Raw genomic sequence first — 24,542 nt, 5'->3', positions numbered from 1 at the left:
CCTGGGTCTGTGACCAGAGACTGGGCTTAGAATCAGGAGTCCTGGCTCAGCCACCAACAAGCTGGGTTACTTTGGGCAAATGGCTTTAACCCCTCAGGCCTCAGCTTTGTCATCTGCAAAGTGGTCCGTCAGACTTTCCTTCCCTCATCATTGTTGTAATTTTATTACAATAATTACCTTAAAATAAAGAAACCCAAGGCAAACCTCCCTCATCTAAATAACCCCATCCCTCATCAACTCAGTGTTGTCATTTGTCCTGGTGACCTTCTCCATTTGCATATACAAGTTTTTTCCTGTTCGAAATCACAGGCCAGCTGCGTTCTGTAGTTTCACTTTACATCGCCCCATATGTGTTTTTCCATTTTGCTACAGGTTTTTTTTTTTTTCTTGCTTTCTGGCTCTGGTCTCAAATGCCCTCTGGCCCTTGCAACAAGCTCATTATCCATGTTGACACCTGGGGTGTGTCCTTCCATACCTCTCTCCATGTTCAAACACTTATGGATAGGAGGAAAGGGGTTTTGATGTTAACAGATACAAGATCTTAACAAGATTTGCAGTGAACTTTTGTCTCATAACAGAACATTGTGGCTTTCCTGGAATATCAGGATGTGTGGAACCAATGAATTTTCAAATAAACCATTTATTTTAGAATAGTTTAAGGCTTGCTTTACAGAAAAGTTGCAAAACTAGTGCAGAGAGTTCCCCCCACACTTGCCCCTGGTTGTTAGTATCCCTCATCACCATGGTACGTGATGTGTACATTTTGGCATTCCAAATGCCAAAATAAAGGTAAAGGTTCTGTTGCTTAAAAAAAAACCAAAAACAAACAGTGTGTAAACCCCATATTGACCCCAAGCAGAGGCCGTAGCACTGTGTGTATTTGGGGTCCAGTGGAAAGCCACCGGTGTTTGTGGTCAGACCACCCCTCAGTGAACGCCTCTGCTCTGCCTGTGCTCAGAGCCCCAGGCCCAGTCCTGGGACAGAGCAGGTAGAGCTGAGCCTACATCCTGGGCCCTGGCAGAGGCTCCTCGCTTCCAGTTCCAGAACCACAGGTGGCCCCTTCTACTGTTCCCCCCCAAGGTGAAGCTGGGTCCCCCTTCAGCCAGACAGTAATGCGATGGAGATGGGCCAGGCTCCTGGCAGCCCCAGTGAGAGGAAAGGGCAGCCTAAAGGGGACAAAGAAACAGGGACAGAGAGAAGGGGCAGCAAAAGGGGAGAAGGCAGAAGGAAAATACAGTCCAAACGCCTCTGGGGGTCAGGAAGTGGCTCCAGACGTCCAAGGAGGGCTGTTTATAAACCCCAAGGTGCTTAGAAACTCTGGTTGACCCAGTCCTCCAGCCAGAGCAGAGACCAAAGGATGGGTATCAGGAGTTTCTCCTAAGTGGACTGGCTTCTGAAGAATTCTCGGGTCAGGGACCCGAGCTACCCTGCATCTCTCCTTTGCTGACCTGTTACGTGCCTGAATTGCCACCATTATGCTCACTACTTTGGGTTAAGGCGGCATTCTCTTCTTAACAGATGTGTTCTGCAGGGTACCAGTCTTCATGGCCCTCAAAATGATAATCGTACTAGTCCATGCCTTTTGGGGGAAAAGTGTCTACTATAGCCCCTTAGAAATTCACAATGCACAAGGGCAGATTAAAGGCTCTGAGAAGTCCTGCAGCAAAGAAAACTAATGGGGCTTAACCCAGCATTTTCCAAGCATATATGACCTTCCTTTTCCTCCAGCCTCAATGATAACTCAAGGATCCCAGTGTTCAGAGGGGCTGTTTTGGGCAATCCTGGCTTAGGACCCATCTAGCTTTTCCCAAGATTTCCCCACCTCATTCAGATGCTTTGTTTCACAGATTGTCCTGCAATGTCCTGAGTGACCAGAGCCTGGAGACCCTGCTGCACCACCTACCCCGGCTCCCTGAGCTAAGCCTGCTGCAGTAAGACTGGTTTCCCCGTTTCACTGTGCAGGGCTGAGGCTCTTGCATTGCAAAGCCATCCCCTTCTGCCCCCTCCCCGGTTCTCTTGGGCTGTTTCATCATTTTACCTGGCACAACTGGGAGCTCAAGTCTGCTTCCAACTCTTCCCTAATACCTTATCAACCTCAGGGGGGAGTTATTTGACCCCTCTAAGCCTCAGTTGCCTCATCTGACAAATGGGACTAATATTCTTCAACCCTTCCCCCAGGGTTGGGATTCAAACAAGATAGTTGCTCTAAAAGCACCTTGAAGAATCGAAGGCCTGTGACAAATGGGCCATCATACTTCTCTCCACCCACAGAAAGGTCACCTACTCCTATAAAGTGACTTTATAGTTGTAGGTCATGTATATATCACACACCAGTTTTTTTTTCAATTTATGTATTTTATTTTTTTAAATTTATTTTTGGCTGCATTGGGTCTTCGCTGCTGGGCTTTCTCTAGTTGCGGCGAGCGGGGACTGCTCTTCATTGGGGTGCACGGGCTTCTCATTGCAGTGGCTTCCCTTGTTGCGGAGCATGGGCTCTAGGCGCGCGGGCTTCAGTAGTCGTGGCTCGCAGGCTCTAGAGCGCAGGCTCAGTAGTTGTGGAACACGGGATTAGTTGCTCCGCAGCATGTGGGACCTTCCCAGACCAGGGCTCGAACCCGTGTCCCCTGCATTGGCAGGCAGATTCTTAGCCACTGCGCCACCAGGGAAGTCCCCACACACCAGTTTTTAAAGGTCACCATCTAATTCTGTAAAAGGGGAATTTAAGCAGCATCCCCCAAAGTATTTAAAACTCTATTTTCTAATTTCAGCTCAGACTGGTTAGAATTTAAAAAGGATTTACTTTAAATATTTTTCCAACAGGGGGCAAGAGCAGCTACAGCTGATATGGAAAAATACAACAGAAAATTAAATCACACCATTAAAAACATCAGTATAAGTACTCCTGCTAAGGATCTCTGGGACACCTGAGACAGCTGACATCACATCCAGGATCTCACTTATCCCTGAGTCCTTTTGGGAGGGGAGGGAGGAGATGTGTGACTTCCCAGAGGTGGGCAAGTGTGGCAGAGCTCATGTCAAACTACAGCACCCACTGTGGTCCCAGCCCGACAGGAAAGGATGGGTCAGGAAGGGTTCCTTTGGACACAGAAGCTGTGGGCTAACATGAATAGATAGGAAACCTCAGACCAGAGAGGGACTTCTCTATGCCCAAGTCACACAGCATCAGCCCCCAACTCCTCATCTGTCTTTGGAATGAGGTAGCCAGCCTGATCCTCACCAGTGCTTAAGCTTTGTATTGGGTTGGCCAAAAAATTCATTCGGGTTTTTCTGTAGTATCTTACTGAAAAACCCAAACAAACTTTTTGGCCAACCCAGTATTATTCAGTCCATACTGTTTGTGCACTGCTGTGGACCAGGCACTGCTTGGGGTGCTGGAGACACAGCTGAGAGAGGAAAAAAAAAATAGACGAGGTCCTTATCTTCTTGGAGCTTACCTTGTAGTAGAGGGAGCTGGTCAACAAGCAAAGTGAAAGCAAATAAGATGAATTCAGAGAGTGATAAAGTATTTTTCTAGAGAATGTGGTAAAGAGTGATTGTGGAGGTGATTTAGACAATGGCGGGGGTGGTCAGGGAACGCCTCCGAGGAGGGACGCTGGGGTGCTACCTGAAGGAAGAGAGGGAGCCAGCCTTTTGAAAAGCAGGGAACAGCATTCCAAGGAGATGGAACAGCATGCATGAGGCCCTGAAGCAGGACTGAACCCAATGGGCTCAAGGAACAGGCAGAAGGCCAGTGTGGCCAGAGCACAGTGTCCGGCGGAGTTGTAGGAGAGAAGGTAGAGAAATGAACCTGGGCCGGGTCACACAGGGCCTGGTAGCTGTGGGGAGGAGTTTGGGATTTTGCCCAAGGCAGAGGAAAGATTTGTGTTTTCAAAAGCTTAGTCTGGCTGCTGGGTAGAGAAGGGACCCAGGACAAGCGTGGAAGTAAGAGCAGGGAGGGGGCTGTACAGCCAGGGTGAGAGATGATGGGGGCTGGGAATTGGTGAGGAGAGAGGGAAGTAGGTAGATTCAGGGTGGATCTTGGGGGTGTAACTAACAAGACAAGCTGATGGAGGGTTTATGGAGCGAGGGAAATGGAGACACCAAGGCTGCCTCCAAGGGCAAGATGGAAGCATCTCACTTTCTCGAAGGCAGTGGTTCACAGCTGGGGGGTGATTTTGCCCTTCAGGAGACATTTGGCAATGGAGACATTTTTGTTGTCATGATGGCAGAGGGGGTGGGAGGTCATGCTACCGCTGGCATCTAGTGAGTAGAGGTCTGGGATGCTGTTAAACTTCCTACAGGACAGCCCCCAAATCCAAAGAATTATCTCTGTAATGCTGAGCTTGAGAAACTCTAAGGACCTAAAGCTTCCCGCTCCTTGTCAGCAAGGACTCACTTATGAGTGCTTGGGATAAAAACAATATAATAATAACAACAGGCGTGGGTATCATGCTAGGCAGTGCACAAGCTTGATATGATTCAGTCCTCATGACACCCTAGAGGAAGGTGTGTAAGTAGTTCTGTTTTTCAGGTAAGGAAACTGAGGTTCAGAGAGGTTAAGTCACTTATCCAAGGACACACAGCCAGTAAGCAGAACTAGGACTCAAACCTCAGTCCACTTGACCTCAAGCTCCTATTTTTCCCTCCTGAGTTCCTGTCTCCTTCCTTAATGCCTGGCTGACCCACCAGCCCCCCATCCTTTTCATTCGCCTCCAGCCTGTCCAGGTTTCTTGCCCACTGATCTTGCTTGGTTCCAACTTGCTCACATAGGGCCCCGCCCCTTTCCTTCTCAGGCTGACCCAGATGGAACTGTCCCCGAGGAGCCCCCTCCTGCTGGCTGACATCTTCAGCCTGTGCCCGCGGGTTCAGAAGGTGGATCTCAGGTGAGCATTGCCCTGGGACAACCGGAACCTAGGAGGGTGGTGCCTGGAGTCTGCTGGATGTGAGGGGCTAGGATGGAGATAGTGGGACCCAAGTCAGAGACTCAGCTGCTGGAGGAAGGGGGCCTGCCCCCGGGGGGCATGTTGAGGCTGTGGTCAAGGGTGGCTGACGCAGGTGCTGTCTGCTCCAGGTCCCTGCATCACGCGACCCTGCACTTCAGGTCTAGTGAGGAGCAGGAAGGCGGGTGCTGTGGGTAAGTCCCCCGGAACCGTGCCCGAGCAGCCAGTGGGGATTGAGGACGAGCAGACTTGCCTCCTGCATGTCCAGAGCAGAGGACAGACTGAGAGGGTCTGGCTCCGTCACGGGCAAACAAGGAGTCCACAGCAGATTGGATTAGAGCTCAGGGGCCTGGTCTGAGGAAAAGGACTCCACAACCTGCCCCCCAAGCTTTAAATCCCCACCCCACAAGGGCCTGGCACCTTGGGCAAGTTCCTTAACCTCTCCGATCCGCAGCTTCCGCAGCTGGAGAAGGGAGACGCTATATTGCAGGCCGCTGGCAAAGAGGAATTGAGGCAATGTGTAAAGCACGAGAGGCACTCACAGATATGAGTGTCCCCCTGCGCCACACCGCTGACTCTTGGACCAGTGCTCTGTGGTTGCCTTGGTGAGAGGGGAGCCAGCATTGCACAGGATAATGGGGCCAGAGAATAACCTCTAAGTACAGAGATGACATTTCTCGTAGCTATTTGATGCCACTGGCTCACCGAGTGACCTTGGACCAGACCCTTCTCTCTGCATCTCAGCCTCCTCAGCTGCGAAATAACAATAAATAAAGAGCTGATGTTTGCTGAGCATCTGTAGGGCACCATTCTAAGAGCCTCATGCAGATTACGTCCTATAAGCCTGACAGCTGTGGTCATGCAGCAGGAAGGGGTACAGCTGGGACTTGAATCCAGGGAGTCTTATAGCACTCCTGGCGCAGGGGCAGGCAAACTTTTTCTGTAAAGGGTTAGATTGTAAATATTTGGGGTTTCCCAGGCCACAGGGTCTCTATCACAGCTATTCAACCCTGCCGTTTTAGCCTGAAAGCAACACAGACAATATGTAAATGAAGGCGTGTGTTTGTGTGCCAGTAAAACTGGAGTTATGGACACTGAGACTTGAATTTCATGTAATGTTTATGTGTCATGAAATGTTACTCTCCTTTTGATTTTTTTCTTAACTGTTTGAAAATAGAAAGACTATTCTTAGTGTGCAGGTCTTATAAAGCAGGCGGTCTTGGGCTGTAGACTTTCCAATTCCTGTCTTAACCCAACACTATCGTGACTTCTAGAATACCTTCATAGTTTCCAAGTCTGTGATTTCCAAAATGTAGGAAAAGACCGGGATGGGATGATATTTAGGAGGTTGGGCCGACAGTAGAGTACTTCAGCTTCATTGAATTCCTCCCTTTTCAATTCTCTGATTAAGGCCAAGAAGAAGCCTCAGTTGGTTGTTAGCGTGTCTATAACACCTCTTAACGTTTGCTAAGCTCCCTTTTAAATAAAGAGAGAGCTCTCAGCAGGTGCCAATGTCTGGCTTGAATTTAATGATGATATTTTGCTCTCATTTCCTGTATCCTTATGCTTATGCAATGCCAGTTTTCCATTGGAGTGAGTGATACAGGGTTTCCTTTTCCAATAAATGCATTAAATAAAAAGAATGAGCTGATTTAAAAATAGGAAGTAAACAGTAGTGTAATAGGGAATTTAGGACTATGGAAAAAATCATGAAGGAGAGTAACAGTGATAAAAATTTGAGATACTGGTTTTAGGTACTTTCTCATTTTAAGATTTCTTTTTTTTTAAGTTGCTGGCTGGCTATAAGCTGTTCATTTACCTTATTGTGTAGTCTCGGTGTAGGCCTCTCAAAGACACTATTACTTTTGATTCCAGCATCAATAACCCTCTGCAGGAGCAGACATCACCCTTAGTCTCCTCCCCTCCACCCTCATGTCTGTCCATTAAGGTGACCCCCAAGAGCTGTAGTTCACCTTGAATCAGAATCAGTCTGGAGAGCCTTGTTCCTAGAGGTTTTAATTCAGCGTGTTTGGGTTGCGTTCCCAGAATATGCCTCTCACCAAGTTCCCAAGGGATGCTGGTGGGGCTGGTCGGGGACCACACTTTGAGAACCACCTCCCCAGAGGGAGAATGTTGGTGGGATCTGCTGTGGAGGGAGGTGGGAGTGGTGGATGCTGGATGTTTCCAGAGAATCCAAGCTTGGGTGATGCCCCGCTGAAACTCAGAGGCCACACCCAGGACTAGCCAGGGCAGAGGGTCTGAGTGGCCCCATCCCCGGTTTGCACCCCTTCCTGCAGCAGATTCACAGGCTGCGGCCTCAGCCAGGAGCACGTGGAGCCGCTCTGCTGGTTGCTGAGCAAGTGTGAAGACCTCAGCCAGCTGGAGTAAGTCGGGCCGGAGGAGGGAGAGGAGCCCGGGAGCGTGTGCCTGGGTGGCACCGAAGGGGTGTGTGTGCATGCGTGCGTGTGTGCACCCAGCACCTCTCAGGACCAGCTAACAGGGCATGGGATGCCGGGAAGCAGTCACGTCCACATGGTTTCTCTGTCCCCATTTTATCCCTACCATTCCCCACTGCCACCATGGTGGAGCTAATTCAGGGTATGCCCTTGATCTAATTTGGGGATCCCTTCACAAAGGGCCACAGGAGCCCCTTGGCCTCATGTTGATCAGGGCACTGGAACTCTGCTGGCTGGTGGGGCCTGAACGAAGGGATCTGTTGGTTTGCCTGGCAGGTGGTTAAGAGCAACAAATGCCTCAGCCTGCGGAGGGCCCTGGAGGGTGGGGATTTGTGGGCTCTCGTATTGATGAGAAGTGGTATCTGTGTGGCCTGTCTTGGGTGCCCAAATAGTGCAGCCCTCATGGGTAGGTGAAAAAAAGCTAATACCTATTGAGTAGTTTCTCCACTGTCCTAAGTGCTTTACATATTCTTTTTATCCTTCCAACAACCCTAAGTACTATTGTCCCCATTTTATAGATGAGAGAACTGAGATACAGAGAGTTTAAGAACCTGCCCTGAGTCACACAACTAGTACGATGCAGTCTTTGCTCAAAACTGTTAGGAGTCCAGCTTAGGACAAGCAGGATGTAAAGAGAGCTGTCTACCCGAAAAACCACAATTTAAGTTCCTGTTGTGATGTAGCCAAGGAGAGAAATGTGGCTGATGAAAATCATGTATTTTAAAGAAAGATGAATAAGCAAGATGTCTTTAAGTTTTTCTGTTTTATCATCATAGAGGGAACTTTTGCTTATTTTAAAGATGACTTTATTAAGTGGCTTCCTGAGACAAACTAGTTTTTCATTTTTAAAATTTCTCAGGAAAAGACAAAATAAACAAGGCTTAAAAGTGTCATAATCAGGGGCAAAATGACTTCAAAGATGCAGGACAAAAATCAGATATTCCCGGGCACGCTGATTATATTGTTTCTGAAACTGTAGCTAAAACCATAGAATGCTACAATGAAGGGAAATAAGAAAGTCTTCCAGTGCAATTTCAGATATTGCATTCTCAAATTAAAAGAAGAAATCTGATGGGTAAATGCATCCTCCAAATATCTTTCTTTTCCCTGAATTTACTCTTGTTCAAAAATTATGGCTCGCAACGGATGCAGGCCAAGTGCCTAGTAAAAGCGAATTGGTTTTTCTCTAACCCCTGAAAGCCTGCTGGAGGCACGTGAGTCCTGGGAGTGGTCACCAGATACTGAAGGGGAAGATGAGGCCTGGTTAACTGTGGTGCTGGTGAGGGGGGTGGTGGTGATAATTCTAGTGGTGATGGAGGTGGTGATGCCGAGTAGCAGCGACGGGATGGTGCTGGTGGCGATGGCGGTGCTGTTGGAACAGAAGTAGTGCGCAGTGGTGGAGGGGATAATGGCGGTGCTGGGTGGGTAGAGTAGCAGTGATGGTAACTGAAGAGAAGGCACGTCTGAGCACCAACAACCTCCTCGTACCTCTTGCAGCCTCTCAGCAAACCTGCTGGGTGATGCCGGGCTCAGGTGCCTCCTGGAATGTCTCCCTCAGGTGCCCATCTCCGGTTCACTTGAGTAAGTGACGAGCAGCCTCAAGGACAGCAAGGGGGAAGACTCCCCAGGGCCAAGACCATTAGTGGGCTTCTTTTGAGGCATCCCTAGAGAACTGCAGAGGACAAGGGCTGGGGAGGGGAAAGGGCTGATTCTTACCTTGACCCCTGCCTACCTTGGGTCCTTTCTTCCTTCCCTCATTGCCCACTATGGGCAGAGCTCCCACCAGACACCCAGGAGAGGCTGTGACTAAAGCTTGGTGACCCAAGTTGACTCTGGGTAGGAAGCAACAGTTCATCCCTAACCAGCTTTAGGATCTCAGTTGTCCTGGCTTTTGGTCCATCCCATCCCTGAAGCTCCTCTGACCAAAGCTATGGGACACGGATTTGGGATGTCACCACAGCAGGGAGGGTCCCTAGGAAGTCATCCTCACTCACTCAGTCTCCCCAGTGACCTGGGAGACTGGCGGCCAGAGCCAGGATACAACCCGTTGCTAGGCAACTGGGCTTTGTGCTCTGGGCATCCCTGACCCCTGTGGGGCTGGCGTTGCCAGCCTGGCCTCATCATCACCCGGTCTCAGACCACAGGGGCAGCTCTCAAAGACTCATAGTCTGGTGCCTGACCTGCCCCGTGTGGGGATAACGCCCCTCTGGCCTCTCTCTGGACCTCAGTGTCTCCACCTGGAGAACGGACACTCAGACATTGCGGACGCTCCTCTGGGAGATGACAGCTGGAAGGGAAGAGACGAGGGGGGCTGGGCAGGGCTCCACTGAGGTGCTTCCCCCCACCCCCCATTCTGAACCTCTTTTCTCTTCTAGTCTAAGTCACAACGGTATCTCTCAGGAAAGTGTCCTGTGCCTGGTGGAGACTCTCCCCTCCTGCCCACGTGTCCGGGAGGCCTCAGTGAAGTAAGGCGACGTTGGTGCCACTTGCTGATGGTGGGGAGGCAAGACTCGCACACTCAGTGGCCCTCCATCTGTGTGACTTGGGCAACCTCCGCCCCTCTCTGAGTCTCAGGGTTCACTGAACGTGGGATCATAGTTTCCATCCTCTGAGGCCCGTGTGCCACAGGGCCTAGGGAGGCCACGGGTTAGGGAACACCAGGTTTGGGGTCCTTGTAGAAGGATGTGGGAGTCTCCTCGGGTCGGCACGGGTCTCTCCTCTGTTCGGCAAGGGTCCCTCTCGTGGCTTCTACCCACCCTTGCCCCTGCAGACCCAGCCCCCTTCCCTCCCGCACCCCCTGGTGCCTGGGTCCCAAGGATGCCGGCGAAGCTGGGCCCTCGGCTTCCATACACCCCTCTCTCTGCAGCCTGGGCTCCAAGCAGAGCTTCTGGATTCACTTCTCCCGACAGGAGGAGGCTAGGAAGACACTGAGGTAATTTCTGGTCTGGGGTGACGGGAAGGGGGGACGGGGGAGAGGAGGCTGACCCTGCGGTGGCCTCCATGCCTCCTTCCTCTCTGGGTCCTCTTCTCCTTCACACACCCTGCTTCAAGCTACTGCCTGGGTTTGCCTCTCCCCCACGTCTGCCCCCAATCTCCCCATACCTCCAGCCCCTGGGCTGGGCCTTTGAGTGGTATTTGTGCCCCTTAGCCATGTCCTAACTATAAGTCTGGAGGCTTCTGAGTTAAGAGATCAGACTCTGGAGCCACTTGGGATAAATCTTAGTTCTACCACTTACCAGCTGTGTGACCTTGGACAAGTGACTTAACCTCTCTGTGTTTCAATTCCTCATCTGTAAAATGGGAATGATAGTGAAACCTACCCTTTAGGGTTATTGTGAGGATTAAATGAGTTAATATATATAAAGTGCTTGGAAAGGCCCTGGCTTATTTGAGTGTTATATCAGTTGTTTATTATTACTGTTATTATTCCCCCTGGTAGCCTTGAGCTCTGTCTCTCTCTCTCAGCCTTGGATTAGTTCCTCTACATGTCTTACTTCACCTTTGGTCGTGGCCTCTGAATCGGTCCACTGCCTCTGGCTAGGCCTCCTCCAATCATCCCACAGCACCTGGAGGGATCTTCCGAACACACACATCTGACTGTGGTACTCCATTGCTCTAAGCCCTTCGGTGGCTCCCAATGGCCCTCAGGATAAAGTCCAAATTCCTTAGCCTGGTCTTCTCCCTCAGAGTCTGATCTGGCTGTCACCTCCCACCGTGTTCTTCCTCACTCCCCCCCACCCCGCTCCACACACACACCACCCTCACACCAAGTATATACACACCACATACCACCCCCACACACACACACAACACATGTGCGCACAAATTCAGCCACAAGGGATCTTTGTTCACCAAACACGCACTGCCTGATGAAGCTTCCCTGCTTCTGGGTACTCAGCCTGACGTTCTCTTCCCTACCTTTTCTTTTTTTTTTTTTTAAACATCTTTATTGGAGTATAATTGCTTTACAATGGTGTATTAGTTTCTGCTTTATAACAAAGTGAATCAGTTATACATATACATATGTTCCCTCTTGCATCTCCCTCCCTCCCACCCTCCCTATCCCACCCCTCTAGGTGGTCACAAAGCACCGAGCTGATCTCCCTGTGCTATGCGGCTGCTTCCCACTAGCTATCTATTTTACGTTTGATAGTGTATATATGTCCATGCCACTCTCTCACCCTGTCACATCCTTTTCTGAGATCAAATCCTCCTAATCCTTTAAGGCCCAGCTCAAATGTCAGCCCCTCCTGGACACCTCTGGTGGCCCCTGTCCTATGAGAGGGAGCGGCCCCGTGGTGCTGTGCTGGGCCCTCTTCTCAGCCCGTCTGTCTGTGAGACAGTGTTCCGAGGCCTGTCTGCCGGCCACACGGGGCCGGGCAGCGGGAGGGCAGGGCCACAGCAAGAACCCCAGTCCCTCCTGCCCCCGAGGGAGCCTGGACTAGGGTGGTACTGGAGACGAGGGAAGCGGTCATGGGTTTGGGGTGTGGAGTCAGGCTGACTTGGATTGAAACCCGAATCTGTCCCTACTTCTTACCAGCTGTGTGTCCTTGGGTTGGTCACTTTCTCCGTCTGTAGGTGACGCTCTTGGGGTTCGGTGAGATACTGCACGTAATGCAGGCACTCCTACGTGCTCACATGGTGCACCCAGAGGCTGGCACAGGGCCTGCCTTAGAGTCAGGGCTCAGTAAATGACTGACTCCTCGCACTTTCTTGGGAGGTGGTCTCTCCAAAGAGAAGAGAAGGGCAGGGGTTGCGTCTTTGGCCTTTTCTCAGGCCTTCGGTCCAGGCCTTCGCCCTCAGTGGAGGCTTTCCCATGGGTCCTGGCAGCAGGATGGCAGTCCCAACAGGCCTCGCCCAAGCTCTGTCCCTTGCCCTCTGCCCTCAGGCTGAGCGAGTGCAGCTTCGAGCCAGAGCACGTGCCCAGACTGGCCACTGGCCTGAGCCAGGCCCTGTGGCTGACGGAGCTCACGTGAGTGACCAGGCCCAGCCCGCGGGGGCAGCTGAGGGGTGGAGAGTCCCTGCCAGAACCTCTCTGGTAACTGACCTCTGTCTGCAGGCTGACCCAGTGCTTCGTGGGCCTGGAGCAGCTAACCATCCTCCTGGGTCTGCTAAAGTGCCCGGAAGGACTGCTTACTCTCAGGTATCGCCTGCCCGTGACCCTGGGAGGAGGCCGTGGTGGGAATGGGGGGCAGAGGTTGCCTCTGAAGTATGGGTTCCCCCGAGGTCATGGTCTTAGCCGTTTCCTGCATCCAGAGCCCTGCCACCTGGATGTAGACCCACCCTGCCCATTAGTCCCAGAAACACCCTCAGGCTCAGAGAAGCCTCCCTCCCCAAGGTGGGGCCTATATTTGGGGACGTCAGAGAAAGAGGAAACTGAAAAGGACACCGAGCTGAGGTCAGAAATAACATGTAACAAATATCATGTTTGTATGTTCACTGCGATCATTTTAAAACTTACAGAAAAACAGAGAAGTTTCCAAAAAGTAGAAAAACAATTTTGAAAACTCATATTCTCATCACCTAGTCTTGACAGTTGTTCGTGTTTTTCCATATTTGCCTCGTATTTTTACTTTTTAGCTGAAGTGTCTTAAAGTAAGTTATAGATCTCATAAACTATCACTCCAAAATATTTCACCACAAGTCTTTAAAAAATAAGGACATTTTCTACATAATCACAGTTGAATTAGGACACCTACAAAAATCAGTAGCAATTCCTTAGTGTCAGGTATTACCCAGTCCAATCTAAAATTTCCCACTCTCCCCAGTTGGGACAGCTGGCTCTTTGGATCCAGGATCCGGTTCAAGGTCCACATTGCATGGAGTGGTGATGGCTCTTCGGACTCTTAATGGGTGAACCGTTGACAAAACTGGTCCCCTGTGCTGTAGACCGTCCCACTTTCTGGCTCTGTCTGGTGCTTCCTTGTGATGTCATTGAGTTTGTTCCTCTAACCCCTGACTTTCCTGGAACTGGAAAGGCTCCATGGGATTTGTGTCGAAAAATACGTACTTCATGGCCAATGCTGTGCACTTCTCAACTCAGCCCGTGATGAGGCATATAGAGTCTGGTTGTTCCCCAACATGACATTTTTAAAAATTGTGTTAGAATACACATAACATAAGATTTACCATCTTAACCATTTTTAAGTGCACAGTTCAGTAGTGTTAAGTACATTCACATTGCTGTGTAACCGAAACTTTTCATGCAAAACTGAAACTCAGTACCCATTAACCACCCCCCCATTTTCCCCTCCCCCCAGCCCCTGGCTTTCTACTCACCTTTCTACTCTGTTTCTGTGGATCTCAGTCCTCTAGGTGCATCATACAAGTGGAATCATACAGTATTTGTCTTTTTGTGGTGGGCTTATTTCACTCAGCATAATATTCTCAGGGTTCATCCTTGTTGTACCATATTATAGAATTTCCCTTCCTACTTAAGGCTGAATGATATGCCACTGTGTGTACACACCACATTTTCTTTAGCCATTCATCCATCAGTGGACATTTGGGTTGCTTCCACCTTTTGGCTATTGTGAATAATGCTGCTACGAACATAGGTGTACAAATATCTCTATATCTCTGCTTTCAATTCTTTGGTGTAGAATCGCTAGATCACCCCAAATAGCATTTTAAAATAAAACTTGTCTTACTCTAAAAATAATGTGTACTCCTCGTAGAAATTTGTGGAAAACCCAGAAGAACGTAAGAAGAAAATAGTACTTTGAAAAAAAAATTCAACATTACTTTAGAAGCAGCAATGTTTTAAACAACTCTCTTTTTCCTGCTTCTAAATTAATGCATACAGGGACTTCCCTGGCAGTCCAGTGGTTAAGACTTCGCCTTCCAATGCATGGGGTGTGGGTTCGATCCCTGGTCGGGGAGCTAAGATCCCACATGCCTTGTGGCCAAAAAACAAAACATAAACAGAAGCAATATTGTAACAAATTCAATAAAGACTTTAAAATAATGGTTCACATAAAAAAAATCTTTAAATTAATGCATACACATTGTAGAAAGTTCAGAAAATATTGAAAACTAAAGAAGAAATAAAATAAAAACCCTTCAGGAGAATTCTACAATTGAAACAATCACCATTAACATTTAATATATTTTTCTCATAGCTCTGTCTCCCTGTTCCTCACCATATGTGTTTTTCCCTTTCCATATATATTTTTCCTTTTTTTAAATACAAAATTGGGATCATGTTTCATATACAGTTTTATTTCCTTATCTTTGCAACGTGACATTATGTAGACCTTTTCTTAAACCTAAAAATATTGTTTAAAAAAATAACATTTTCCCTTTGGATGGTTGCATAACTGTTAGAACAAGGATGATGTTAATTTTCTGTTTTATGCTTATGCCTAATTTTAAATTTTATTGTTTTAAAAATCAGCAAAACCCAAAAAGCCTCTAGGCAGCCCCCTTGGCACTTTCCTCCCCACCCCCACTAACCCTAGGCGACCTTTGTCTGTGTCCACCTCTGTGACAGGGTGGAGGAGCCGTGGGTGGGCAAAGCCGGGGTGCTCACGCTGCTAGAAGTCTGTGCCCAAGCCTCAGGCAACGTCACTGAAATAAGGTAAGTCCAGGGAGGAGGCCCCTCAAGTTCTTCATCTTTTCATGACCATTGGGACCATCCGTCATCTAGACATTGGTCTCTTGTCCTGTGGGGTAATAGCTGAATCCCTAGTGAGTTCTCTGGGTCCCCAAGATGGCAGGAGCTCCTGGGGCATATGTGAGGGGCTACACATACTTGTTGGGACTTGTGCGGTAGGCAAGCTGCAGGGCCAGAGAGAGGAAGGCAGCCCCAGGTTCAAGACAAAGGGCTGTTAGATCCCAGACAGACACTGCTGGAAGTCCCTGCTGGTTGTCTGGAAGGGGCCCCTGGTGACAGTAACACACACCATGGCTCTGTGACCAGAGGTGCCAGAATCCCATGGACTAGCTACGAGCAAAGGCGCTGGTGTCTCATTGACCTTGTCCAGGTCCCCAGTGGGTCTGGGAGCTCAGTCGGCTGAGCAGCCCCCGTCCCAGCACAGCCTATACGGGAAAGCTGCTGTGGGCCTCACGCTGGTTACCCCTTCCCTCCTCAGCATCTCCGAGACCCAGCAGCAGCTCTGTATCCAGCTGGAATTTCCCCATCAGGAGAACCCAGAAGCCGTGGCCCTCAGGTGGGACCCAGTACCTGGGGCCCCAAGAGAGAGGCTGGTGATGGAGGGAGGGGGAGAGAGGGGGGGTACTGCTGCTTCTGACCAATAATTCTCATGCCCCTGCTCAGAGTCCTTTGATGCCCAAAGTCTCTACATGGCCTGTGAGATCTGGCCCAACCTACCTCTTCATGCTGTCTATCCCCACCCCAAACCCCAGTCTAGGCTCCAGCTAAGCTTCCAGTACCTTAAACACCACCTTGCTGTCTTTGACCTCAGGACCTTTGCACAGGCTGTTTCTTGCCCAGAATATTCTCTCCTCCCTTTCCTTCTTCATCCTTCTTCACCTGGCTAACTCGACCTCATCCTTCAGGTCTCAGCTTAAATGCCACCATCTCAGGGAGGCCCCTCCAACCCCCCCAGACTTAGTCAAGTCCTCCCATCACCCATTCTTACAGAGGCCTGGGTTCACAGCTCCTCTAATCCATATAGCAAGTTTTTGGAAATTAAAATGTCACCTCTTTGGGGGAATGCAGCCCTGCAAGTATACATTGTGAGGACTAGACCATACCTGGATCTCAGCCCCAACTCACTTCCTTGGCTGGGTCTCCTTGTGCAGTGAACAACCTGCACAGCCATACCAGGTGCCCCATCCTGACCTCTCCTTCATAGTACTTCCCATGATTGATTAGTAAATTGGGGGACTTTATTTGATTAGCATTTATTTACCACCGTAAGAAACGCTCCTTGCAGGTAGGTACTGAGTCCCCAGTACTGAGCCGGGTGTTCAGAAGCTGCTGCCTCCCTCTCCACCTCCAGGCTGGCTCACTGTGACCTTGGGACCCACCACAGCCTTCTTGCCAGGCAGCTGATGGAGACCTGTGCCCGGCTGCAGCAGCTCAGGTCAGCACCGCGAAACCCTGTCTGGGGCCCTGAGTTCTCTGATTGACCCCAGTGCCCGCTCCAGGCCATAGGTGAGAGGCTGGCCAGTGCAGGATGGGGATGAGCAGAGCCTGGGGCTGTGCTAGCATTCTTGCTTCCCTCTGCAGGAAAGACTCACACCTGGCCAGTGGGGGAGAGCCCCAGGGTGGCAGAGGGGAGCCCTGCCCCACTGGGAGCTCTTGGGTGGGCCTTGCCCCTCTCTTGGCCTCCCCATCTCTATGTGATGTTTGATCCCTGAGGTGTGTCCAGCCTGAAATCCTCTGGAATATGCTTGGGCCTTTTCAGCTTGTCCCAGGTGAACCTCTGCGAAGCCAGTGCTCTGCTGCTACAAAGCCTCCTGTTGTCCCTCTCTGAGCTCAAGAACTTCCGGTATGCAGACAAGACTTTCACTCAGGGCCTCCCCCGCCCGCCCCCTGCAGCTCAGCCCCGCCCCCTGCAGCTCAGCCCCGCCCCCTGCAGCTCAGCCCCGCCCCCACACTTCCTGTTCTCCCCAACCCTGCGCTCAAAGGAGCTCTGTGTCCCCATCCCATGGGCTGGGACCACACATGACCCTGGAGATGATGCCAGGGTTCATGGTCATCTACATGGCTACGTGGCACGAAGGTGATTCCCTTTTGAATGCTCTTTCTTTTTCTTTTCTTTATTATTTGGAAATAATTGCAAACTAATAGAAAAGTTGCGAGAAGACTGAGAAGAACCTCCATATGCCATTTTCCCAGATTAACCCTTTGTCATTATTTTTTCACATTTGCTCTTTTCTTCCCTTCTTCCTTCCTCACCCCTCCCCTCTCTTCTCCACCCCCCCTTTCTTGTTCTGAACCATTTGAAAGTTGCATAATTATGCCCCTTCGCCCCTTAATATTCCAGTGAATTTCCTAAGAACAAGAACATTCTCTCCCCTAATCCAGTAGAAGTATGACATTCAGGCAATTTAACATTGATATCCTACTATTATCTAAACTACAGTTTATATTCCAATTTTGCCAACTGTCCCAATAATGTTTATTGCTTTTTTTTTCAGGCCTGGATTCCATCCAGGATCACACACTGTGTTTAGTTGTCATCTCTCTTTTGTCTCCTTCAATTTGGAATGTGTCCTCAGCCCTTCTTTGTGTTTCATACTGTCATGACATTTACATGCCAGTTACTTTGTAGAATGTCCTTCTGCTTGGGTTTCTCTGCTGTTTCCTCATGCTTAGATTTAGGTTCTGCATTTGGGGCAGGAATATCACAGAGGTGCTGCTGTGTTCTTCTCAGTGTGTCACATCGGGAGGCACATGATGCCTATTTGTCCCCTTACTGGTGATGTTAACTGTTATCACCTGGTTAAGGTGGTGTCTGCCAGGTTTCTTCACTTGCAAAGCTACTGTTTTTCCCTTTGTAATTAACCAGTTATCTGGTAGGAAGATACTTTAAGATGATGTAAATATCCTGGTCTTCCTCAAACTTTCACCCACGAATTTTAGCATCCATTGATAATGCTTGCCTGAATCAAATATCAAGGATGATGGTTGCAAAGTGGAGCTTTTGTAACTCTCAGTTCTCTTTTAATTCAACCGATCGCATCGGGGAGAAGGTCTCCTTTCGGTACCAATATATCTTTAACACCCTCTCCAATACTTGCTACATTTTTTGTTTAAATAAAGATGCAGAGCTCATGGTAAACGACAGTAACTAGCTAGACTTTACAGTGATGCCTGATTATGGCAGACATTGTGAAGTTGCTACCTGAATGATTGTGGTTTAAAGAAGTATTCAACTAGTCCACGTGCCTGCCTCCAAGCTATATCTTGACTTAAAGATTCCCTGATGGGAGAGATTTATGAAGGGAAGGAAGGTCCCCTCCCACTGCCCGCGAGGAACCATTCCCCACCCCACCTCCTTGCCCTCTGCCACCAGCGTCCAGAGCTCCCAAGACCCAGAGCTCCAACCTGACTTGCCTCCCTTTGACCCCCACCAGGCTGACCTCCAGCTGTGTGAGCTCCAATGGGCTAGCCCACCTGACATCTGGTCTAAGCCACTGTCACCACCTGGAGGAGCTGGAGTGAGTTGTTGGGTGGAAGGGTCCGGGAAGGGATGGCCCAGCTAAAGGCAAGGGGTGGGGAGGACAGTTGTGCCTTTGGTTAAAGTGGGTGGTGGGACTTCAGCCTGTCGCTTTTCTCCCTGATGAAGCCCGGCAACTCTGGGTGTGGCTTGGGGAAGGCTGAGCACTGGATTCTTGGTCCCGACTTTATCACTCACTCAGAGTGACCTTGGGCGAATAACTGTGCCTCTCTAGACTTGGACAGCCTAATCTGTAAAATGGGGCTTATCATCCTTCTCTGCCTAGAGCGGCTCTGGGTGTTGGGTAGAGAGAGAGCTAAGGGGCAGAAGGGATCATTGCACATGTGTGTGTGGTGTGTGTCACTTGTCCCTGGCTTCCTCTGGTGCAGCCCTCATTCCAGGGCATCCTTTCTCAGCTGGGTCACCTGTGACTGCAGTGCCCACCTCCTCGGGGACCCCCAGAGCCTGACCCTTGGGGCCAGGAATGTCCCTGTGGAGCCCGGATAGGAAGGGTGGTCTGGGATCTGTGGACCCAGAGCCAGCCTCCTGGGGGGACTGAGGTGGTAAGGGGGGCTGATTTGACAGCTCAGCTCCAGGGGCTGGGCAGGCTTGTCTAACCCTCACCTCATGCTTGGTCCCCTCCAGCTTGTCTAACAATCAACTTGGCGAGGAGGGCACCAAGGTGCTGACGCGGGCCCTTGAGGGCAAGTGCTGGCTGAAGAGGCTTGAGTAAGTGGTAGTGGTTAATGGGGGTGAGAGCGGGGGAGTTGGGAGCATGTCTAAGAACCTTTGCATCTCTAGTGAACACCACTGTCAATCTCCTGGATGGACCCAGGTTAGCTGAATGCCCTCCCTTTTCCTTCCTTACCTGGCTCTGGGTGTTATCAAAATGCTTCATCATAAGAAACAGAATACTCAAAGCAACCCGACCCAGAAATGTGTTAACTCATGTCACAGAAAATAACAAGGCAACTGATTTCAGGCTTGGTTGGATCCAGGTTCTCTATTTGTTCCGCCTCCTCCCTCCCTCCCTCTCTCTCCCTCCCCACCCCCCATCTCTTGACTTCATCCTCAGGCAGGCTGTCCCTGCAGCTGCAGGTTCACTTCCTACCAGCCAAGTGGAAAGGGAGCACCTTTTTCCCTGTACCTACAACACAAGTCCCTAGAATGAGTCTCACTGGACTAGCCCAGGTCACATGCCCACCCCTAAACCAATCACTGTGGCTCTAAGTACATGATAATCTGATTGGCCAGATCTGGGTCACATGCCCATCCAATTATCTGGACTGAGTCAGGGGTGGTATTTCAGGGGACTATTAACACAAGACAGGGAAACAAACTCTGGGCAGAAAAAAAACCCATAGATGACCACTGCCATTTGCCTACAGTCGTTTCCTTAGTAACTGGCAACTTTTACTCTCACCTATAATTTGGAGTCACCAAATTCTTAGAAACGCTGGAAACAGCCTCAGTCTAAAGGACAGGTCCCCATCCTGCACAGACATGACAGTATCGAGACAGAACACTTGACAAGGCATCTTCTGCTTTTAATCTCTAGGTTTATCCGTTGACCAAAAATACACATGAATTATAAAAAGTTCCATCATCATAGAAATATGTAACAATGAACATGAAATCCCTGGCAATGACACCCCCTGGGAAAACTTCTGTAAATGAGCAGTTTGTGAGTTTTCCTCCAGATTTTTTTGGACACATTTTTGAATACAGTTTAAAAGCAGCTCTCTGACTTTTTGCCCCTTAACAATGAATGAAATTCTTCCACTTTGTCCCTCTTTGCATATCCTGGCAGGGGTCAGGGGGTGGTATTAGGGAGACCTTTGACCAGAGGGTCCAACTGTCTTCCCACTGAGATGTTTCTTTGGCTTCCCCCCATGTGCCTGCACCTCTGCTCAGCCTCCCATTCTTCTGGAAGCTTTTATTTGGGGTGGAGTTGGAGGCCCAGTGAGGTCATTCATTGGCTCATTCATGCGTTTAACGTATATGTGTGTTCACCTGGGCACCCGGGCCAGAGCCAGGAGCTGGAAGTGCTTCAGAGAACAGGACATGCAGGATCTTAGTTCCCTGACCAGGGATGCCCACTGCATTGAGAGCGCGGAGTCTTAACCACTGGACTGCCAGGGAAGTCCCAATGATTCCTTTCTGTCTGAAGGAAAGGGATGGATCTTCACTCCCCAGAGACCTCTTCCAGTTTCAGATCTGTCATTTCTGAGTGTCTCCTCTCCAACAAGCAGCTCCCCTCAGATCCAGCCAACTTTTCCCACCTGTCCGTCGGGGTGAAATGGTTAGGGGTGTACGTGCTAGTTAACAGCCACACCACCTGGGTTCAACTCCTGGCACACTGACCAACTGTCCCAGTTTAGCCAGGACTGAAAGTCCCGCATCCTGGAAAACTCCTCAGTTCTGGGCAAACCAGGATGGTTGTCACCTCTCGGTTCCACCTCTTCGTGTGTGAGCTTAGGCAAGGTACTTAACCTCTCTCTGTTTTCTTCCTCATCTTAACTCTGGCGATAATAGCTGGACCTACCCCCTCAGTGATTGTGAGGATTAAATGAGATCACACACATGAAGCACTTAGAGCCTGGCACAGAATTCACACTCTACAAGTATTGGCTGCTATTATTATTATCATTATTATTATTACTGTTATTATGATTATTCCTCTCTCCTGCCCAAGGTGGGGGCCGTAAGGAGCATGATCCATGGGTAACACATGGTTGGGCCCAGGAATGGGAATCCTACAGCCTTGGGTTCTGTTCCTGATGCTGCCACTTTCTGTGTGTGACTGCTGGGCCTCAGTGTGCCTCATCTGTAAAATGGGGATAACTGTATATCACATCATCTCTAAATGGCCCTTAGTATGCGCTTGGTATGTGGTCGCTATGATTACTGATCAGTAGTCTGGGTCTAGTGTGATTCAGAATATAGAACTGCTGCCTGGATGACTGTAATAATTCTTACAGAGAAAACAGCATTTGGATTTCCCAGTGCAGTTTTGTCTGTACAGTTTTGGGGGTTTTTTTACACTGTGTGGATGTAATTGGCTGTCTTGGAGATCACTGGGCATTGCTGAGCACTCAAGGTCTGCGTCAGGGACCCAAGCCCAGCATGCCAAGTCCTCCTGTGGCCTCCTCTCCTCCAGCCTCAGCCACCTCCCACTGGGCGGCTCTACCCTGGCTGCACTCATTCAAGGACTAAGCCACATGACCCTCCTGCAGAGCCTCCGGTGAGTGACCAAGTGACCCCATGGGAGTGAGTAGGAGGAGGTACTTCCAAGTTCTGCTGGGACCACCCATCTAGGGAAACACTGGGGCCCCTCCCTGAGAACCCTCTGTGGCTCCTGTCCTCGGCACATTCCTATAACCCTCCCAGGTCGGTGTCACAGCTCTTGCCTTTTACTGTCACCAGCTTCCTCTGCGCTACAAAAGTGACCTGAAGGGGCTGAGCACAAGTCCTAGCACAACCCTTCATGTGCACAAATTCATCCTCTGTTCTTGTTCATGTTTCTGATTCACGGATGTGGGTTGCCTAGATTCTGCATTTCAAGCTCCCAGGTGATGCCAGTTCTGGGGGCCACAGACCACACTTTGAGTAGCGATGGTCTGGCCTCAGAGCTGATGACCTTGATATTCTGCCCTTGTGCCCCTGGCCACTTTGAGAAACAAATAGCACATGTTCTTTTCATGTGATTTTTCAAAATATGAAATATTGTGACTCTAAACAAACCCAAGCAATGACACAAAGCACTGTTTTGTTTTTATCCAAGTCCCCGCCCCCCACTCTGGCAGGGTAGAGCGTGTAGGAGATGAGCTCAGAGTTTGGGGGACCAGGTCATTTCACCCAAATTAATTTACCGAAAGGCAGTTCCCTAAAAATTAATTTGCAAAACAAAAGACAACAAAACAAACAACCCTCAGACTAATACTTCTGCATCAGCTGTTTTGTTTCGTTTGTTTTTTCCCCCCATTCACAGAGGCAGGGTGTGGTCAAGTGCAGAGAAGACCATAAATAGACTGGGTTTAAGGAAAAGCCCACTATTTTTATAGATTAGAACAGGATGAGCTGTGAGAGACACGTGAAACGACATTCAGCCGGGCTGGCCTGAAGATCCCTGACATAGGGGCTGAGGCAAAGCCTGGCCAAACCAAAAAAATGTGGCCACTGCTCCAGGCCAATGGCTCTGGCCTTTCATTTCCACCTTGCCTGTGAGGCCCTGGGAGTCTTTGGCCCATCACGGCTCCTCCCTGGGCCTCCGAATTCTCCTCTGGATATTGGGTACAGTCTGCCCACCTTGCCCATCCCCCTTCCTCGGAAGTTTTGTGACTGACATATGAGTTCCTGGATGTGTAAAGGCTTTGCAAACTGTAGAGTTCTTAGCACTGCACTTGCAAATGCCTTTACTCCTGACTAAGGCTTCTTGGCCCTGCTTCTCCAGTCTGAGCAGGAGTGATATTGGTGACGTCGGCTGCTGCCACCTTTCGAAGGCTCTCAGAGCTGCCACCAGCTTGGAGGAGCTAGGGTGAGTTGCCTGTCCCTCCCCCAGACCCAAGACAACTTTGGCAGGGGAAGATGACAGAAGCAAGGGGCTCCTTGAGGACACTCTTCACTTCTGAGTCTCGTCACCTTCACCCACTTATATACTGCATCACCCCAGACCCAGAACCTCGGGAAACCCAAAGATAGGATATGAGAGTGTTGATTGCAGCAAGAAGGATTTAGGTCAGACACCAGGGAGAACATCCTAAACAGAAGACAAGAGTTTGGAGTCCTCACCCAACATAGGGTGAGGGGACTTTATCACTGTGGCTGAGGCCTTTCTCTAGACGTCGGCCTCCTCTTCTGGGATGAGGACACGGACAGGATGAGATGGGTGGCAGGCTGATGGTTGCAATTCCCCTGCTGTTCTCTCCCCAAGCTTGAGCCACAACCAGATTGGAGACACCGGTGCCCAGAACTTAGCTGCTGTCCTGCCGGGACTGCCTGAGCTCAGGAAGATAGAGTGAGTGGCCAGCCCTCCTGACAGGGGTCCTCAGCAGCTACACCATGGTCCGGGGAGACTCTGGCTTCCCCTGCTAACATCAGTGTCCAGGCCCTGGGGCTGGTTACCTCCTGGAACTGTTGATCTGGGGACCTTGAGCCAGCCCAGCCCCTGCTCCTCCCTGGGCCTCTCTGTCCCATCAGGCTGGGACAGTGTGTGGCGAGAGTGCTGTCTCTTAGGGCCCTAGCAGATGTGGTGGGGTTGGCGGGGGACGGGGGAGTCAAGGGTCTGACGTCTGCCCCTCCTCAGCCTCTCAGCGAATGGCATCGGCCCGGCAGGGGGAGCGCGGCTGGCGGAGTGTCTCCCGCTTTGTAGGCGCCTAGAGGAGCTGATGTGAGTGTCTGCCTGGGTGGGCTGCCCTCTGTGTCCTCGCAGGCCACCTGGCCCTTGGGTCCCCCAGTGGGCACAGGGCAGGGGTCTGGGGCAGGCCAGCCTGGTGCTCAGTTTCATCCCCTCTCCTCTTCCAGGCTCGGCTGCAACGCCCTCGGAGACCCCACAGCCCTGGGGCTGGCCAGGGGGCTGCCCCGGCACCTGAGGGTCCTGCAGTGAGTGGCCCCCTGCCCGCGGTGTGTGCAGGGTTAGCGGGAGGGGTTCCCCCAGGAGCACTAGGGGACCAAGGCCCCCATCGGCTGAGCTGCCCCGCCTTGGGGGAAACTGTGGCGTGTGCTGGGGCTGCCTGCCCCTCCTCCGCCTGCCTCTCCCCCGCCTGCTTCTCCCCTGCCTCTGGAGTCTGGGGCAGGGAAATCAGGAGACCCAGCCTCGTCCTGGCTCTGCCACCAGCCCCCTGTGGGCCCTTGGCCGAGCCCCTGCCCCTTCTGAGTCTCAGTTTCCTCATAGCTCAGCGTACCCTGTGAGCCAGTCTCCGAGGGTGAGTGAGGAAGGGTCAGCAAAGGGCTGTGCAGGAGAAAAGCGCCCTGCCACTCTACAGTTTATGTCCATGGTCTCATTAGAGCCCTGT

The 24,542-nt window shown here is 50.5% G+C and overlaps 1 protein-coding gene across 1 annotated transcript in view; it reads left to right on the top strand.

Moving 5' to 3' along the window:
- NLRC5 (NLR family CARD domain containing 5) overlaps positions 1-24,542 on the top strand; it is a 92,462-nt gene that overhangs the window by 61,525 nt on the left and 6,395 nt on the right. Inside the window, exons 24-43 of the mRNA XM_057534998.1 lie at positions 1,848-1,931; positions 4,794-4,883; positions 5,072-5,134; positions 7,238-7,324; positions 8,894-8,977; positions 9,772-9,861; positions 10,263-10,328; positions 12,285-12,368; positions 12,456-12,539; positions 14,889-14,975; positions 15,490-15,567; positions 16,363-16,446; positions 16,771-16,854; positions 18,446-18,529; positions 19,174-19,257; positions 21,689-21,772; positions 22,982-23,065; positions 23,462-23,545; positions 23,834-23,917; positions 24,052-24,129. Of these exons, the coding sequence (XP_057390981.1) occupies positions 1,848-1,931; positions 4,794-4,883; positions 5,072-5,134; positions 7,238-7,324; positions 8,894-8,977; positions 9,772-9,861; positions 10,263-10,328; positions 12,285-12,368; positions 12,456-12,539; positions 14,889-14,975; positions 15,490-15,567; positions 16,363-16,446; positions 16,771-16,854; positions 18,446-18,529; positions 19,174-19,257; positions 21,689-21,772; positions 22,982-23,065; positions 23,462-23,545; positions 23,834-23,917; positions 24,052-24,129 (1,647 nt within the window). The remainder of the gene's footprint in view (positions 1-1,847; positions 1,932-4,793; positions 4,884-5,071; positions 5,135-7,237; positions 7,325-8,893; positions 8,978-9,771; positions 9,862-10,262; positions 10,329-12,284; positions 12,369-12,455; positions 12,540-14,888; positions 14,976-15,489; positions 15,568-16,362; positions 16,447-16,770; positions 16,855-18,445; positions 18,530-19,173; positions 19,258-21,688; positions 21,773-22,981; positions 23,066-23,461; positions 23,546-23,833; positions 23,918-24,051; positions 24,130-24,542) is intronic.

Source organism: Balaenoptera acutorostrata, chromosome 19 (assembly GCF_949987535.1).
Source record: "Balaenoptera acutorostrata chromosome 19, mBalAcu1.1, whole genome shotgun sequence".
Classification (NCBI taxonomy): domain Eukaryota; kingdom Metazoa; phylum Chordata; class Mammalia; order Artiodactyla; family Balaenopteridae; genus Balaenoptera; species Balaenoptera acutorostrata.
This window is presented reverse-complemented; position numbering and strand designations above follow the sequence as displayed.